Below are 12,124 nucleotides of genomic sequence, written 5' to 3'. Positions count from 1 at the left end.
GTATAGCATATCATGCCGATTAAAAGTTGCAGAATATTATTCTTTTACAACTCTGTCTACCTGAATAAAATAAGCGTGAAAATAAAAATAAATTGTTAGCACAAGAAAACCCAAAAAAGCACTGTTTCCGCCCGGGATCGAACCGGGGACCTTGTGCGTGTGAAGCACACGTGATAACCGCTACACTACGGAAACGTTGAGAGTGATGGCAAAATTGTGGTTTATTATATTGAATTGATATCGACTCTACAAAAATAAAGCTTTATAATCGACAAGAGCTGTTTATAGCAAGCAACCTGTCGCTCATCGCTGTCCCTAGAGGCAAAACGAGATATTTGTTGCGTCTGACCAAAATAATAAAAGGCATTCTCATACATAACAGTGAGAGCGAGCTGTCTGCATCCCAGTCTCGCGGCTACTTCGCCCGCGGTTAGTCGCGGACGCGCGTCAACGTGTCACGCTATTGTCGGTGTTTAGTTGTGCAAATAATTGACTGTTAAACCGTGAAATACATACAAATCTAACACCATGGATCCCGAAGCCTTCTTGGACCTGGCCAACCAGGTCATTAAACTAAAAATGTACCCATATTTCGACATAGCACACTCTCTATTATGCGCTCTTGCAGTCAGAGAGGATTTGGGATCCGGTAAGTTGTATTTTGATTTATTTTTAAATGGGTCCCGCCAAAATAATGGTATTTATCACCGCACTTCCGCATCCTACTATCGATTATAGTGGAAAGGTAATTTGTGCGGAATGTTCTAAAATAAAAGACACCTAAACGCGTTTATAAATAGATCGTTCCCGCAGCATCACCAGGCCCATAGCTCCAATAACAGCTAAAGTTAACTGAACATGACAACACTACGATTTCCTAGAGCATATCTTATGAAAGAAAATGCGGATACACTTGTACTTTATTCGCATAATTTTATTTAACTCTTTATAAAGGTAGAGTTCTAAGTATTTTAATTCTTCCTGATATAAAATTGTATCATAATAATCATGTGCATTATCGCAATATCTTATCACTGACGTGGACACTTCTAATTCGATGTCATGGAAAAAATAAACAATTTATTTTTATTCGGCTGATACTCATGGTGAGGTTAGGTTTTAGATAAGAACCTTATTGGACTGGCTCAGCTGACACGAGACGCCTGAAACTAAGAAACCAGCATCTAACATTATTTCAATGGTAGCGAATAGATGGCGTCAAATTCAATAATTAATTACTTTCCTCAAAAAAATAATGAGCGAAGAAGTTGTAAGCTTTTCGATCCATAAAATCACTCCGCGTTCTAAAAGTGAATTACCACGGGCTCGTCCGGGATTTGAACCCGGGACCTCTCGCACCCGAAGCGAGAATCATACCCCTAGACCAACGAGCCACATGAGTCTGTATCGAAATTACGGATTAAGATCTGCAACACTCTGAGCCAGTAATTATGTTTAACTTTTATGTTCAAAACCAACACCAAAAGTTAAATCAGGCACTTCTAAACAATAATGATTAGGAACATCACAGAATTCATAGACTACGACTTAGTTTTTATACTAAATAAAAACAACTAACTCTATATTTTACTATCACACAATGTTTTTATGCAGATTCACCGCACCTATTGGTATTTTAAAGTTCAACCATGTCTAGACAGTATTTTATTGACTACCTAGATATAAACAACCGAACCAGTTTGACTCTGTCTACTAAAATTGTCCTTACGAATCATCAAAAGGAACGTCACAAGCGCAGATTGCTGACGTGTACAAGGAAAATGCGCGTAGTATAAAGTGCAGTAATTCAATGCAATTATGAGTCTTAATGACATACAATTAGGTCGAATATCGCAAATCCTAGAAGCTCTTCAAACATTGATGCCTGTAGAAAATTTGCGAGCAATTTTTGCCGACGTGTTTTACATTGTATGACCGTTTAAAACCACGTGTGCAGATAACCTGCCGGGTTTAAATAATAAAATGCCATGAGCCATTAGACATTACACTGGACTGTGGCCAACTAAAATACAGTCGTCTCATTGAATTATTGTAGGCGCCAGTTTGGTAATAAGAGCTCTTTTTTCTAGATTTATTAATCCTAGATTAGCTCGGGATGTTTTATTTGACATATTAATTATGGCCGTGGTGCACCGTCATCATTTTAACGTGCATATTTTGTAGGTACTTATGCCAGATTGAGAGCACACGCACATCCGTTGTCGACGTTTTCAAAAACAGTTTATTTAAAAATCACACGCATTATTAATTTCCACCGAATCAGGGGCGTTGACCTTTTCTGAAAGATTGTCTATAGGTGCACAGATAGATAATAATCCATCGACACCCTCGTTCGGGGAGTGCCAGGGGAATGGGACGTGAAGGGGTCAGGTGGCAAGGGGGCAATAAAACTATGACAAATGCCAAGGTACATAGGTATTTCGATAAAAATAAACCTTATCATCAAAAGTATCTAGGAAATGACGGAAACAACCACCCGTCTGGTATTTTAGTTCTCCATCACCACATACTAAACTATAGGTTAAATAGTAGGTACTTATTTATATTTATATTAGTGCTGGTGATTGAAAGCAATTGGTACATGTTTACCCTGTGTAACACAAATAGCCTGTCACTTATGACTGTTACGGTTAGGTACGACCGGATCGTGCCACTGCAAGCCGTCATTTAATGGCTTCCATACGGAAGACTGTAAAACAGGGCTAGCTCTGATGGAATGTTTATGCCTTTGCCGTGGTGAGTTACTGAAAATAGCCCTCATATAGGTACCTAATTTAGATAAACAACTGAGGTTTTCAAGTGTTTCCATTACTAGGAAGTTATCCTCGATAGAGTTAAAGATCAAGTTATTTAAACAAAGTAGGCTGAAAATCAGCACTTTTTGAAAGTTAATTTTACAAAAGACAGCCCTAAAAGCGCCCTTCACCACTTCCTGTGTTTTGCTGGGAAGAGTACCTTAATGGTTGCACAACGCAGTAGACTCTTACACTTGGGTAAAAAACGACTAAGTATACTTCGAGGAATAGGAAGGAGAATATTGGACGAACTGCCTACATAAACCCAAAAGGGACATTTAAATGACCCATGGGAATACGAAAACCTATAAAATATTGCCTGCCTACTTATATCTCGCCATTTTCATATTGCGCCGTGTCGCATGCCGGCACCGGGTGACGGAGGTCAGACGGCAGTTGCTCTATACTCTATGACAATCTAGGTCAGTGAATCGAACTCCAACAGGTAGCTGTACGTAGGTTAATATCAGGGCCGAAAGAAAGTTCCACTGGTGTGCTGTTAGCTGTTACGAATGGAAATAAGGTTGAACGGTTGATTGATATTAGCGTCGATGAACAAGAGATTATACAGAGCAGGTTCCGTTTCAGGATGCGTTTAGGAATGTCAGTGGCGGATTTACCAATAGGCCAAGTAGGCCAGTGCCTAGAGCGGCAGATTTAGAGGGGCGGCAAAATTAGCAATTTTTATAACAGGTTTTTTTTTATAATTGAGTATATGAGTACACAATCCATATATAAATTTAATAGACGATTAATAAACGCAAAATTAATAAACTGTAATATACATATACTTAGGTACTTACGTGATCATGAATTTTAAAATATTCTAATAGCGTTTCAATAAAAATAAAATAAAAAATCCGCTCGCTTATCTCGCGGTTTCGCGGCTTTTTTCATCATTCCTGGTTTGTTCTGCGCTCTTTGAGTCCTCAATTTAACAAAAAGTTAAAGCACCGAAGTAGTAAAAACAACTGACGCGTGGAGGACTTTTGTGTCCAAAACTCGAAAAATTTCGCGCTCGCTGCGCTCTCAGCTTTTTCACTTTACACTGGTTTTTTTCAAACTTGTTTGAGTATTTTTGTGTTCCAAGACTCAAAAAATTTCGCGCTCGCTGCGCTCGCGCCTTTCACTTGACAGTGGCTATTTTCTGATTTCTTTAGGTATTATTGCGTCCCAAACATCAAAAATTTCGCGCTCGCTACGCTCGCGGCTTCTTCTCTTTGCAGTGCTTTTTTTTCACTCTTGTTTGGGTAGATATTTTTGTGTACCAAAACTAAAAAAAAAATCGCGCTCGCTTCGCTCGCGACTTTTTCACTTTACAAAATTATTGACTTTTGGAACAGATAACTATTTACATTTGTCGTTTTTTTTGGGGGGGCTGCACAATAGGTTAGGGTCAATTCACACTGAAAGAGCAGCGGCCGGCAGCGGCCGTAAGAGCACGGAAAATGTAAGAGCGCGGCGCGATGCGGCGCCGCGCGGCGCGCACGCTCAATCCCTTGCAATTACGGCCGCTGCCGGCCGCTGCCGGCCGCTGCTCTTTCAGTGTGAATTGACCCTAATCCGCCCCGGGTGCCACCCGATGCTACGTCGCCACTGCATCATAGCACCCGAACGAATGAACCGATTTCAATTTAGTTTTTTTTTTAGTGTATGATGAAAATCGATTGAGCCGTTTAAAAGTTACAGAGGTTTTACGCTTCAAAGTCGCTGTCATATAAACTTGTTAACATTAAACTCTTCGGTACATACATAGAGGCTTGCAAAAATAATCTAGTAACTGACAGAAATATCATTAAGTTCACAATCATTAGAGGCGGCAAAAATTGAATGGCCTACTAGCGGCAAGTTTGTAAATCCGCCACTGAGGAATGTATGGTATTCGTATTGTAAGAGGATCTATCAATCGGCAAAATCCGAGTGCAACAATGGGCTTAAAATACCTAGCATCAATTTTTTGGGCATCACTATGTTATCTACATGTACACATAGTACACATAAGTTTCGTAATTGCAAATGCAATAGTAGATACCTAAGTCTTATATTACCATATATCCAGATTAGATGCAAAACTAGCACATTTGAAGAAAGCTCATAATATGTCTTTTAACCAATGTAAGAGCTAACAAAAGTAACCCACACAAGACTGAATCCCCTAACCCCCTCATTACAAACACTTCCAGGCGCTCAGGCGTTCTCCAGGAAGCACCCCCTGTCATGCTGGCTGTCCACTATGCTGGTGATCTTCGCGGGCGGCATGGTGGTCAACGGGCTGCTCGGGGAGCCCATGCTGGCGCCGCTCAAGAACACGCCACAGCTTGTCATTGGAACTGTCACATGGTAAGCACATAAGTACCTTGATCATTAAGAAATGAGGTTTACAGAAATAACAAAAAAAACAACATGCTATTCAAATAAAAAGATTTAATTTTGCAAATCAATTTACTGTTCAAAATTAAATCTTTCGGATTGAAAGATTAAGAGGAAGTGCAGCTATTCAAGATAAATGTCGCCATAAAGACGTATCTAATAGACGAAAATGACAAAATCGGCTCCGTAATCGAGCGGAATGTAAGCTGACGCTTTCTAGATTAATCTTCAGTCACTATTGTACCTAAGTACCCAGCCGTTCCATTATCGACGTCATAAAAACGAATTAACTTCATGACAATACACTATTCACTACCTTTTATGTAGACGTTATTACAGTTTCTATTACTAGGGCACTTAGAAGGTACTTGTAGGGTGCTCTACCATTTACGGAGAGTATTATATGAGAAACTGCTAATTATCTTGAGGCTGAATTCAATTGCGATGGCGTAACTACACACGCTTACACGATATATTCTCATAGGTAACCTCTAACATTATACTTAGATATAAATATAGGCTTCTCATGCACTGAATCTTGAAGACAGCTTTAATTTTAAGAAATTGTATAGCTCGAATAATTTACACCATCACGTGCCAAACGCGATGGATAAATAGTAATAAATCCTCTATAGTTTATTGACCCTCTTGACAGGACATTTTTATGGAGCCTTTTAGAAACGAAACGAAACTCTAATAAAACCTACTAATATGCTATGTACTAGCATATTAACAAACTATTATAATTCTTACAGGTACCTAGTATTCTACACGCCATTCGACGTTGGTTATAAAGTGGCCAAGTTTCTACCAGTGAAGGTAGTAGCTTCAGCCATGAAAGAGATCTACCGCGCCAAGAAAGTCTACGACGGAGTCAGCCACGCCGCCAAGCTGTACCCTAACGCTTATGTCATCATGATCATTGTTGGTAAGTAAGATAACCTCAACTATGCAGGTATTATCTAGAGTAAACTGATACCTAAAATATTTGGCACCTTAAATTTTGCGTGTTTTGCGAATAAATATTTGTTGCTTCGATTTGCACTGATAGCGAATGTTTTCCCCTTTCTTGTGATTCATGATTTATTTTTACTGTCCCAAAGTCTTTGAAAGGTGTGTTAGGTACGCGGTCTTCTGATAATTGCAGTTTTCACTGCTGCGTAGGTACCTCTACCTGCCTAACACCTCGTTATATATGAACGAATGTCGGCAGTTTCAATTGCAAATACTAGTCGTGTAAAATGATCCCACGCTTCCAATTTGTTAGGAACAAGTGCATATGTATATACCTTTACAACAGTGGTTCTTAACCTTTTTGACATGAGGGACCACTTTAACTAAAGTTTGTCTTGCCGGGGACCACCTCATCGGTTTACCTAAATTAGCACTCATTTCTTTATTATTTGTCAAAAAAAAAACAGAATTTTTGGGTCAGTTATACCTACTCAAAGCTAAACGCATGCAGTTGTGTAGGTAAGTAAGCAAATGCAAATAAAGAAAAACTAGCCTATGTAGTTTCCAAATGCGCCAGCGAAGCGAGCGCGAAATTTTTATCGGACCTAAACCAAATATTTTTGGTCTGGTGACAAATGCAAAAATAAGGGCATAATATGTAGTTTCTGAATAGGCGAGCGAAGCGAGCGCGAAATTTTTATCGGAGTTAAAACAATTACGTATTTAGCCCAAACCTACTTAATGTTTTGTTTGTTGACAAATGCAAAAATAAGGGCCATAATATAGTTTCTGAATACGCGAGCGAAGCGAGCGCGAAATTTTATCGGACTTAAACCAAATATTACGTAAAATTTAGCCCAAACGTACTTAACTTTTTGTTTGTTGACAAATGTAAAAACAAGGGCAAAATTTTAATTATTTTTTAAAACTCAAAACCAAAATTACGTAAAATGTAGCCCAATCATACATTTTCATGAATGGGGGGACTAGGTACGACACACCCGATATACGTCCATGCGAAAACCCCCGCTCGCAATTATAAGTCGATAAAAATTAAGTTAGATAACGTATAGCAACGTCGCGAAGCTAAGCTTCGCGGACCACTTGGAATGCCTCCAGGGACCACCAGTGGTCCGCGGACCACCGGTTAAGAACCACTGCTTTACAAGTATGCTATGTAATGGGTGGGGAATGTCAGGTTTTTAGATATTTCTAACTGGCTGCTTCATGTAGAGCACCAAACTGACAAACACGTCTGAGTATCGTTTCCTTTACTACGAGTATTGAAGTAACCTAAATGTTTCATATTCCAGGTACCCTGAAAGGAAACGGCGCAGGCTTCACCAAGTTGGTAGAGCGCCTCATCCGTGGCGCCTGGACACCCACTGCCATGGAAACCATGCAGCCCAGCTTGTAAGTACAGACCTTTCAGTAGCTTTCCTCTTTCTTTACCGAAAACAATAACTGCAGTTACTGGTCTGTTTGTAGTATTTATCGAAAGTCTATCTATCTTCAGTAGTTTCTTTAATTAATAATAAAAAAACTTTTTATGGCATGCTAATAAAAGGCTTTTAATGTATTTATTACACAAGAGATACTTACCTGCCTGTAATACGCATGTACTGTACTTCTACTTGTCTAACCGTTTCCACGAAAAGCTCTACCAATAATCCTCTATTTCTAAAGCTATCTTCAAAATCTTTCTCTATACAAACAGGTTCCCGTTAAAACCAGCGAGGTAACCCTTTTTAATTTTACCTGGGTCTTAACAAAACCTGAACTAACCATACTATTATAATTTATAAGTCATTCTCAAGTGCTCATTTTAATCTGGGTCTAGCACTTCAACACAGGGCACGTAGTTAGAGACTTGTAAATCTATCTATATTAAAGGTTATAGTCAAAGGTTCAAGCTGAAAACCAGAGCTTAGCAACCCTCTTGCGGGATCCCTAAGCATAAAGCTGACGCTTGAACCTTTTGCTTCCAGTATTATAGTTCTGTGTATATTACTACTCCAAGCTGTAGTACTGGAGACAATAAACGTTTATTCTATTCTATTTTTCCATGTTCTGATTTTTATTTTATTATTTCAGCTACACTAAAGCCTCTTTGGTTGCGTCCATCATCTTCGTGCTTGACAAGAAGACTGACCTCATTTCTGCGCCGCACGCTCTCGTGTATTTCGGCATCGTGATATTCTTCGTCTACTTTAAGGTATGTTTTAGTCGATTATTTATTGCTATTTTGAATATCCCATTATTAATAGAGATGTTTGTTAAAAATGTTAAGAGAGTAAGTCGGTACATTTTGGCCATTTAGTCTAAAAAAGCTTTAAAAATTCCACATCTGAAATAGTCCTCAAGGTGGCCTACTTTTCAACAACATAATAAATATTTTCACCTTCACTACTATACGCTTATTTTGTTTTTAATGAAACTCTTATATTTCCTTTCAGCTGTCATCAATTCTCCTGGGCATCCACGATCCCTTCGTGCCATTCGAGAACCTGTTCTGTGCGTTGTTCCTCGGCGGCATCTGGGACTCGCTGGCCAAGCTCCTGGGCAAGGGCCAGCCTAAAGAGGAAACCAAGGATGCTAAGAAAACTAATTAACCAAGCCCATAGGTACCCTCCTACTATTATTTATTTGTTGGTCTTCAATGTAGTGCTGAATAAATAAAATAACAAGTTTTTTTTTGTTTCCAGGTCGCATTTTATAAACTGCTATATTTGCGCTACGTAATCAACAGACACCGACAATACAAAATGCGATGGGCTAATGGATAAGTATTAAAAATACTACAAAAAAGTAAAAAATCAAAAAAATAGTAAAACCCTTAAATCCTAAAAAAATGGCACAACGACCAAAGTTTGATTTCATTAGTTTTAAGATCCACTAGTCGTAATGTTACAAGTATATTATGTTTTGTTATTGACGTGCATGGTAAGAGTTTTCGTTACTATAGGGGAGTGTAGTTGATATTATTTAGTTATTCAGTTCCTAAGATATATTTGCCAAAAAAAAATATGTGATACATGTAGTAATTATCCACCTATGTATCAACTATAAACTTGCCATAATAATTAATAATACCTACCAATATTACAATGTAAGCATAATAAAATAATAATTTTACCTATTCGGTAGTACTTAAACAATACCAGTGTTCCCTGAGTGAGAAAAAAAATAAAACCATCGAGCATTATAATTTTATTTTTATATTTTAGTTCGCGAAACGAAAATCGACTAAGCCGACTTCCTTTACATGAAAAAACAATCGGGAAAATGGCTACCTTTTCCCGCGCATTTTAACTCATGACTTATGAATATTCTGACCGATTCGCAACGCATGGGTGCATGCGATGAGGGACATTTTATTCGTGTAATTATAAAAAATACATCATGTATTACTATTTATTAGGAAAATTAAAATTGTGATTTTAATAAGAAAGGTCTGACCGAGTTGCGGGGTGCATTGCAACGAGGGACACATCTTTCACTGATGTTAAAAATATGCTAAACTACATGACATAATTATAAATTCATTCAATGATATCTGGGTATGCTAAAGGAAGCAATAAATTGTTTTTTATTAAATGTGGAGATTTTATTTAATAACCCTTGTTCCTATTTTAATCTTTCAACGAAGTCCAAGGTCCAGGATTTGATTGCTGAGAAGGAAAAAGTCTTGTGCTTTGCCAGTCATACTGACGATGACTTCTTCTTCCAATAATTTGGTTTTGGAAATTCGGCAGTTAGATATACAATGCAGTAATACTCAGAATGATATAATGAAGGTAAGATTCTGTGTTGTATTGCACCACTTCGTAATTTACACTTCTGCACAACACTGTATTGGTAAAATGATGATTCAAAACACACGCATCAAAAAAATGACCTAGTCTGGTACTGCATGAGTACAGTGAATCGAGGTCATTGACCGCAGGAACCGTAACACAGATTCTGATTACGAGATGACCAAACATCATTCCTTAGTTACTTTTGTTAGTCCTAATCTTGAGCTTTTTTAAATAAAGCTACGAAATCTCAAAAATCTCTAGTAGGTACCGCGATGTTATTTTTATAAATGACCAAAAAGGACTGATGATACTCTTACTCACCTACTGCTTAGCTACTTTCAAAATACGTACATCGTTCTTAGTAGATACTGAAACCGAAGTTAATAATGGACAGGTTGAGATCACGCAAGCCGGATTCTGATGTGAATACATTATGAATCACCACACAAGATAGGGAAAATATGATAATATTACTAGCTGGTGCCCGCGACTTCGTCTGCGCAGGTTTAGTATTTCGAACAATATGTTTACAAATTGTAGCCTATGTGTTATTCTGATGTATAAGCTATATTATTGTAAAGTTTCATTAAAATCCATTCAGTAGTTTTTGCGTGAAAGAGTAACAAACATCCATACATCCATACATACAAACTTTCGCGTTTATAATATTAGTAGGATTACTTACATACCTATAGGTATATAAATATTATAATATTAATTATTACAACATACAGAATTAATGCGCGTAGTTTAATTAGGTACGTAGCCACAGCTTTCCATAGATAAAGCTTTCATACTTCATCCAACTAAAACTTTAAGACTAAACACCTTTTACCTTTTTCTAAGATCACTAGCTAGAGTACCTTTTCTTATTAGCCTGGGCACTATGAAGAAGTGTTAGCTTACGTATTCTCATTCTATAACATTTTTATACGAAGCTTATTTCATCGCATTTATGTTCTCTATCAAAAATGATACCGTCAGTTTTCTCCTGTTAATTTTACAAGGGAAAACGGGCTCGTCCGGGATTTGAACCCGGGACCTCTCGCACCCGAAGCGAGAATCATACCTCTAGACCAACGAGCCACACTGACATGTTGATACCACCCTTATTTTACAACCCCTACGTATTTAGGAAGGGAATTACAAAATCTACCCTATTCTCTTTCGAGTTAATATGATCAGTTAATGTATTATGAAAGCTTAATTTCGTGGATAACCACAACAAAACACGCACGAAACAGACCTACCTACATGTACACGTCTGCTTACCAACTAATCATTATTTCAAATAAGAAAATCCTGATCAATCAAAAAATAGATTTATACGATGTAATCTGAAGGAATAACCGGAGGTCCGGTAGCTTCTTATCGAACGTTTAGATTGCTAAAACTAATTCTGGTAATAAAAACCACAGATCTATAGATAGACAATTAAAATCACGATTAGGTATTAGGTATGTTATCATGAATGATATTGTTACGTAGCGTAGTATCTACTTAATTTTAATAAACAGGTATTAATGTTTTATAGTAGGAGCTAGCTAGCAAGCGCAGCGTAGGACGTCCACCAACAAGGTGGACAGACGATCTTATAAAGGTCGCCGGAAGACGCTGGATGCAGGTCGCGTCCAACAAGTATCTGTAGAGATCTAAGGGGGAGGCCTATGTTCAGCAGTGGACGTCCTATGGCTGAGATGATGATGATGGTGATGAATGTTTTATACAAAAAGTGTAAGTTGGAGAGTTTTTCATTAGCTTTCCAATTGGCGCTTCTGGAATGTAAACTTGAAACTTTGTTAAGAGAATTACTTCCTTGCTTGTCAGCTTAAAGTTACGTACGGGGTCAAGAAACAGAATAATTTTTTAAACAATCTGATAGGCTAAATGCATCCGATGCATCATGGCCTGAAGAATTTCTTGTACAAAAGATTTCTTGATAGATAAATTAAATGAAAATATGTGATTTCTGCACAGTATGTTGCATCATTTGACCCTTATTGTTAAATGGCGGATCCCAGACACGTGGAAAAATAAAAACGCCAATTTTATTAAGGATGTTTACGTCAAAGTCGAACGATCGAGGTCAAGGATATTTTTAATTTGGGCCCAAAGACCCAAACACGTATTACCACGTATTCCAATATATTGTTTAGTAATTATACTATTTATGGGTATCGTGAA

The 12,124-nt window shown here is 37.8% G+C and overlaps 1 protein-coding gene and 3 non-coding genes across 4 annotated transcripts; 1 reads left to right on the top strand and 3 right to left on the bottom strand.

The window, feature by feature from the left end:
- Positions 1-122: 122 nt before the first annotated feature.
- On the bottom strand, positions 123-195 carry Trnav-cac (transfer RNA valine (anticodon CAC)). Its single transcript has one exon. It is a non-coding gene; the product is annotated as a tRNA-Val (tRNA).
- Positions 196-362: 167 nt separating this feature from the next.
- On the top strand, positions 363-9,737 carry LOC110370566 (trimeric intracellular cation channel type 1B.1). The gene is made up of 7 exons (XM_021326420.3): positions 363-649; positions 5,000-5,156; positions 5,942-6,114; positions 7,454-7,553; positions 8,235-8,355; positions 8,597-8,764; positions 8,846-9,737. The coding sequence occupies exons 1-6, from the start codon at positions 529-531 to the stop codon at positions 8,750-8,752; spliced, it is 828 nt and encodes a 275-aa protein (XP_021182095.2). The 5' UTR covers positions 363-528; the 3' UTR covers positions 8,753-8,764; positions 8,846-9,737.
- Positions 1,323-1,394, bottom strand: Trnap-cgg (transfer RNA proline (anticodon CGG)). The gene has a single exon. It is a non-coding gene; the product is annotated as a tRNA-Pro (tRNA).
- Positions 9,738-10,954: 1,217 nt separating the features above from the next.
- Positions 10,955-11,026, bottom strand: Trnap-cgg (transfer RNA proline (anticodon CGG)). The gene has a single exon. It is a non-coding gene; the product is annotated as a tRNA-Pro (tRNA).
- Positions 11,027-12,124: the final 1,098 nt, after the last annotated feature.

The sequence above is a fragment of the Helicoverpa armigera genome, chromosome 15 (genome assembly GCF_030705265.1).
Source record: "Helicoverpa armigera isolate CAAS_96S chromosome 15, ASM3070526v1, whole genome shotgun sequence".
Classification (NCBI taxonomy): domain Eukaryota; kingdom Metazoa; phylum Arthropoda; class Insecta; order Lepidoptera; family Noctuidae; genus Helicoverpa; species Helicoverpa armigera.
This window is presented reverse-complemented; position numbering and strand designations above follow the sequence as displayed.